The sequence below is a fragment of the Fundulus heteroclitus genome, chromosome 14 (genome assembly GCF_011125445.2).
Source record: "Fundulus heteroclitus isolate FHET01 chromosome 14, MU-UCD_Fhet_4.1, whole genome shotgun sequence".
NCBI classification, from domain to species: domain Eukaryota; kingdom Metazoa; phylum Chordata; class Actinopteri; order Cyprinodontiformes; family Fundulidae; genus Fundulus; species Fundulus heteroclitus.
Window position 1 is genome coordinate 12,896,818 of NC_046374.1, and position 6,793 is coordinate 12,903,610.

A 6,793-nucleotide genomic window follows, 5' to 3' on the forward strand; every position below is an offset into this window, starting at 1 on the left:
CTTACTTCACCACCTTCCAAGTTGGGTCTTCACCATACAAATGTGTACATAAATAGTATAGAACCAGTGTTTACTTTCTTTGCTGTTATCTTTGTCACTGCAGTAACTTGGGTAACTGTTGTTTTTATGAAAATCTCTTAAATTTTATCTTTGTCTATGTTATCTATTGTAGTACTTATAGTAGTATTTATAAAAGTTAGAATTGTGTAATTAGTGTTTCTGAGAAGTTTAAAGCCCCCTTTATGCCTGCTGTCTTGCTTCACCTGTTTTCCCCGAAGTCCGGTTTGGAAATGATTTTATCTGTAACAGTACAACATCTTCTCGATAAACATGTCAATGTCATGACATTTATTGGGATCTGTGTTGTCACATTGTGTTTTACCATATTTTAGTGTTTGTGTTGTATTAAACAGCAGTATTACAGAGCAGCTTTTTCATCATCAATAGTTTTGTTGTAGTTTGTTTTATGAAAGATAACAATCCAACATTAAACAATGTCTCTCTGGAAACTGGATTGCAAAGTCTGCAACAACAATTCTCCACCGTCGCTACATGCATGCGCGGTATGAGGGATTGCTGCAAAGCCATAAACAATGCGGCTAAACTCTTTCAGGAGGAGTGAATGCTGCTTGTCCATCGCTATATGCAATCTGCTGGGTTTCCTTAGATAGGAAACTTTTTGACCAATTTGTATGATTTGATTGAATTTGAGTTTGTAAAGTGCCTTCAGATGACATGTGTTGTGAATTGGTGCTATACAAATAAAACTGAACTGAATTGGTTTAAATTATGGACTCAGACAGAAAGCTGCCGTAGTTCACAGGCCTTTGGTGGTTTACGTTGCACGTATATGGGACAAAGATCAAACTAATTTGAGATCCTAATTATATGTGACAGAACATCATGCTCTGACTGAATGAATGAGTCTCTTTCTGTGTATGTAGGCAGAGAACAATGCCTATGCAGCCCTCTCTGGCTGAAACAGGGAGTGGGAAGGAGCTGGAATGGGGCAACAACCAACCAGAGAGCAGACTGAGTGGGTGTGGGACAGAAAGTCCTCTAGGGAGCAAGACATCCCAAAGAGTTTCAATCTAAAGTGAACATCTGGACGTTCTGAAATGATGAACTGGGCCTAAATGAGAATAAATCAGCCTCTGAAGAGAGGACAAGACTTCAAGGAGGACATCATTGAAGAACAATAACGACTCAACAATGAGACAAAACTTTTTCTGGCTTTAAATGTCACTCTATGGGTGAGCATTGATCTGACTGAATGTTTATTCCACAGGATGGATTTTGATTGTCTGGCCTTTTTCTACACTCTAGCTGAACTCGGACTGGGAAGTAATGTAGCTGTGTCCTCATTGGAGAGTCCTGCTGGCAGAAGCCTATGACTGACAGAAGATGTCCAGTAGTGCAAAGAAGAAGCAGTCTTCCTCTGTGCTCTCTGACTCTCCCGCTCGCACTCATTCTCAGCGTTATCCTCCTTCGACCCCTCCACTCCCTCTCAGGTCTCTGCAACTTGTTGCAAGGCAACCACAAACGCCTGTTGTGCTGCGGGAGCGTAGAAAGGTCAAAGGCCAAGGCTCTGCGGTCAGGGAGTCATGGCCACGAGCGTCAGCAACATCCTACCAGAGATCTCTGACTCCACCATCGAGAGCTCATTCTGTTGCAGAAACTCGGCATCGGCCGTCTAGCCAACCAACATCAGCCATCGTCTCCTTACCTCCAACTGCTTCTGTGTCCCAGAATCCTCTTCTTCCTGGAGCCTCTTTTCATCGGTCAGTTCCTGCTAGAGCTACGCCCAATGGGCGAGGTTCCGATTTTACCATGATGTCACTGCTGCTGTTTTGCCACAGGTAACCATGGGGATAAAATGTTGCTGGTAATTTACTAGAATAGAATAGAAATATTCTTTACTATTCCATAGCGGAGATATTCAGGTGTACCAGCAGGAAATTGAAAGGCAAATGGAACATGTAGGTACACACAAAGGTAAAAGAACAAATGAGGAAAGAAATCTGTAAAGTAAGGGGAAATTTACAACATAAAATACTGTACACTTATTATTACTCTAAAATAACAATTAAGAATATTAGTGGTGTGCAACTAAGTTAGATAGTTTTTAAAAATGTGCGAAACTTGTATATTTATGCATAAAGCAGCACCAACAAACTATTTGAAAAACTGAAAAAAACAAGGATGTGAATATAGGAGACGTAAAAGAGTGTGGAGTTCACAAATATATTCATTATCAATTGATGCATAAGCTCACAACATCCACTAGAAAGCACACCTGATTTCAATTGATGGCTGATAAACAGGTTTTTACTAAACTACAATCATCTGAATGAGCTGTGTTAAAGCAGGGAAACATTTAACACATGCAGGCCAGTGTGCCTTGAGGACCAGGGTTGAGAAACACTGGATTAAAATATTTACATCACCCCAATAATAAAAAAAAAAAAATACTGAAAGGTGGGCTTGATTATAAGTATATTTAATACATGTATTTAATACCTCATTTCAAAAGGTACTTAATCTGACAAACTCAATCTGTCAAACAGATATTCTGATTTATGATATATGAATGTAACTACGCAGGTGTACAAACATTTCTTTTAAGAGGAAATGGTTGTTTTCATCCAAGGAAGCGACTTCTAGCCTTACATTTTCAGTGCAGTAAAGGCCTGTTTTATCCATTCCAGGATGTCTGTTTGGGGGCATAACCCTTTTGGATCATCCAGTGGTGCAACTTTTAACCAGTTAGTTGTTGATGGCAAATGAGCTTGATTAATTTGAAAGTAGTCCTTTATCTTCGTTAGTTAATCTACTCGGTGTACTGCAACAGTGTCACTGACTTTAAAACAAACTCACAGTATGACGCCACCACCATACTTGACAGTCGGTGCATTGTTCTTAGGTTCAACATTTTCCCTCTGACATCTTCAAACGTGCAGCTTGTATTTTTAGGCAAAAAATGTGTCTTGTCTGACAGTAACACTTGTCAAGAAGGTATGTGGCATGCCCACAGGAGGAACTGAAAATTTTAGTCAAGCTTGAAGTTTTCAGTTGTGGAGTTCCACTCGCCTTCCATGTTGACGTGAAACTCTAGCATCCTTTATGATTGCTCAAACCTAGGTGGTTCCAGAGGTTTCTTTTGAACATGCTATTCATCTTATTTCCTCTTTGGGTAATAGCTTTGACCAGATGGTTGAAACATGTACACAATTGCATGTTTCAACAGGGCAATGAATCCTAAAAGCAAATAAGTATGTAAAAATGTACCTACGATATATAGGAGTTGTCACGATATTGAAATCACCAAATGTTTCACAATAAAACAATACAACAGCCCAAGAGCCAACAATACATAAAAAACACATTCAAACTGGTTTTGGAATGAATAATTGTATTGTCTTGAATGGCCCTGACCTGAAAAGAAAATGTATGGATCATGTTTAAAAGTGAGCTCTGTGCTGTGAAACCAGCCAATTTAAAAGAACTCCCACATTGGAGCCTATGCAAAATAAGTAATAAGCCAATATGTAAACAGAGCCTATTTGTAAAAGTTGTATATGATGTAATCATTCAACACCAAAAAGAACAGTTCAAATATATCATGAAAAAAAAAATATGACATTTATACCCACAGTGAGTGTATGTACATTTGTGACCAGTGGTACACGCCTTGGAAAATTGTATTGGGGTTAATTCACCTAGATCCCAGCCATCTTCATCCCACTACCTCGTCACCCCTGTTTGCCTTACTTGTATGTGCTGCATCTTACCTGTGTGTCTCTCTGCAGTTCTTCCAATCTTTTGGCCATAGATGGTAAGATCGAGCAGGCCATGGTGAGTCTTTCTCTGTTCGTTTTGACCTGTTTGAATTCTACTTCAAAAGCTACCCTCCTTTTATTTGCTTTGTTGAACCTATAACGATGACTGTTCATAAACTATAACCGAAATCCTGTTCTGACTGTTTGATGTTCAAGCAGCGCCCTCTGCTGGTAGATTCGGATTGACACAGCTGGACATTTTGAAAGAAATATAAAATATTTGAATTTCACACAAATCTTTACATCTCTCTACTGGTTTCCACCCCGTTCTTCCTGTCTTCACTTGCCCATCCCCATTTTTCTATACAATGTCTCCACAGGATCTGGTGAAGAGTCACCTGATGCTGGTGGTGCGTGAGGAAGTGAAGCTTTTAAGAGAACGACTCAGAGAGCTGCAGGAGAAGAACCAGCAGCTGGAGCGGGAGAACAACATCCTCAGAGCACTGACCCACAACATCTACTCAACAACAGGACCCACAGCATCTTAATAATAAGCAAATGGACAGTTGTGATCGTTGCTTGTAGCACAAGATGAATTGGGCAGTAACCATCCCTTTGCCTGGGAGTAGCACTGGAGTGAGTTTGCAGAAAACTGAAGGGGTTTCTTGGCGCAGTGGAAGCCTAGGAGAAAGCCAGATGGGTGTCCACATTTTAGCCAATTTCAAACTGAAAATGTTCATTTTAGTGGGATAAAATGCTATATTAATATTATTAACTGTCGTTTTCAGGGATGACTTATATTTATTGCCTGTGAAAATTCTCAGTTATCCGGGTCATTGCAACAGCTAACAGGCTTAAATCGGAGACAGCCGGACTTTCAAAAGTCAGATTTTCTCTGATTTAAGCCTGTTTTCTCTTATATCTCCGATTTAAGCTTGTTTTTTTCTTATATCTATTATATTTTTCTCAGCGCAACAAGCTGAAGGTCAGCTGCAACTTATAAATGAGCAGAGGTCAGTAAAATCTAAATGGTCATCATGGTGAAGCCTTCTTAGCACTGTCTGGAAAAGCACGGGAATATGCCATGCTTGATGTTCATCCAGCCTGTGGTGGTATCCAGAAGTGTACTCCACTTTTGAAAGAGAAAGATTGATCCAGCCGGCAGCCTCAGCTCTCAAAATCTTATGTAGAGACACAAATATTGTTTGAAAAAGCAACAAACTTTACAACAGTTTCATGTAAAAGTGTAGAATATTTAAAACCACTAAAATTATATTGTTTCCCACATTCATGACAATTTTAATTTTCAGTTTGATTGAAAAGGTTAGCTCAAACAGGTATGACTTACTTTTAGCCTTCCACTAATCTGAGGCTCAGTTATATTTTCTACAAACTCACAGAAACATGGGTACGTGTAGGAAAGGGAACTGTTGCTGATAACTTCACAGAGCCTTGCAAAAAAATGTGAGCTCTTCCAATACACAAAAACTGTCTACATTAGATTTGATTTCTTTACTTTTGCTTTTCAACCAATTTATTAATGACATATTAATGACTCAATGAACTCAGACAAACATGCAAGTTACAGACAAAAAAATCTTAAGCTTAAATGACACATGTACTGTTGTCAACAACTATATGTCCATTATCTTGCTTACAACACTGTAGGGGTAACAGTTCAAAACACCTCAGTTAGAGCTTGCTGCTCACCTGAGATTGTTGCCATGGTAACATGTTGGAGAGAATGACATTTTAACTGCAGGACTGGTTCCTGCTGCTATGATGATGATGATTATAATATATGAAATATAGTGTAATAAATTAACAAAGTCTAATTACCTAGCCATCTTATGTCTGTTTTTATTTTATTTTATTTATTTATTTTTTTGACAGAATCTTTTGTGCTTTCTGCAATCTCTTTTGGTCATAGATTCAAATAGAAAGTTTTTTTTTCTGTCGGTTTCTACCTAACACTGGTGGCACTGAGTTATTATAGAAAGGGTCTGTAGTTTTGATCTATCTGAAAAACATACCGATTATATATAGGTTCTACCTTGGTTCAAAGCTATAGTTGGTAATCCTGTTCAGAAACAATTTTTGTTATACAGGTAAAATGGCCTTCCATCCTTAAAGCAGTAAATACATTACAGATTCACAAAAAGGAGTTTCAAAAAATCGTTTTCTGTGGGAGCTGCAGGCCTGTAAAAATTCTAACCAATCTCTGCTCCTCAGTTCGAAGGGCAGGGATTTGACAGAGTTTTGTTCCCGTTATCATTCTCGTCTGTCCCTCAAGTTCCAGGGGTATCACCTTATCTATTGGTTGTCCCACATGCCAGTCATTTGGATGAGCTCATGTAACGCCAGTGTCCCCCTGAAAAGCAGAAGAGCGAGGGAAGTCGGTCTTGCGCATGCAGTTATTCAAAAAGGGACTTGGAGAAACGTGGGATTTGCCAGTGGAACACCAAACTCAGTAAAAGTAATGTGGGATTATCCTGCCATTAAGCATCTCTTTCATCATTATTTGTCACTTCTTCAATGCGTCAAACCCTGGTCTCTGTTTTGGAGACATTTTACTATTCCAGCTCATTGACGAAACAAACATCGAATGGTGCAATTTTCTTTAAACTTCTTTAATTGCCACACTTTCACTGAATAATTTACACCTAAAAATTGAGGTAACAATTTTTCCTCTAATGGTACTGGTAAAGTAGTTTTAACCTGGTACTTTTAGCTGGTGGTGTTTAATGACATAATTTAGTGCTGTGACATAACCACCCTCATTGCATGCTGGGATAAGGTACTCATCATAATCATCAAAACAGAACACAGAGGCAGAAAAAAAGAGACACCGTAATCTGTAATCCAGAAAGCTCCACTCCCTAAACAGGCACATACAGAAACGAGAACAAAGACAAACTGGTAAATACAGATTAAGATTAATTCTGCGCGTTTTACTGGTAAACAGCTTGTAACCATGGCAACACGGATGATGCTGTGCTGAATTCCTGACGAAA

General features: G+C 39.0%; 1 protein-coding gene across 3 annotated transcripts; it reads left to right on the forward strand.

Moving 5' to 3' along the window:
* The first annotated feature begins 1,084 nt into the window (after positions 1–1,084).
* LOC105922042 (TSC22 domain family protein 4) lies at positions 1,085–5,621 on the forward strand. 3 transcript variants are annotated; one of them, XM_021313797.2, is made up of 4 exons: positions 1,085–1,253; positions 1,327–1,859; positions 3,810–3,855; positions 4,160–5,621. In XM_021313797.2, exons 2-4 carry the CDS (start codon positions 1,405–1,407, stop codon positions 4,325–4,327), a joined length of 669 nt encoding a protein of 222 aa, XP_021169472.2. In that variant the 5' UTR covers positions 1,085–1,253; positions 1,327–1,404; the 3' UTR covers positions 4,328–5,621. The 3 variants fall into 3 exon arrangements, with proteins under 3 accessions (XP_021169472.2, XP_021169471.2, XP_021169473.2); XM_021313796.2 differs by having other exon boundaries at positions 1,085–1,859; XM_021313798.2 differs by having other exon boundaries at positions 1,085–1,781.
* The last annotated feature ends 1,172 nt before the right edge of the window (positions 5,622–6,793 follow it).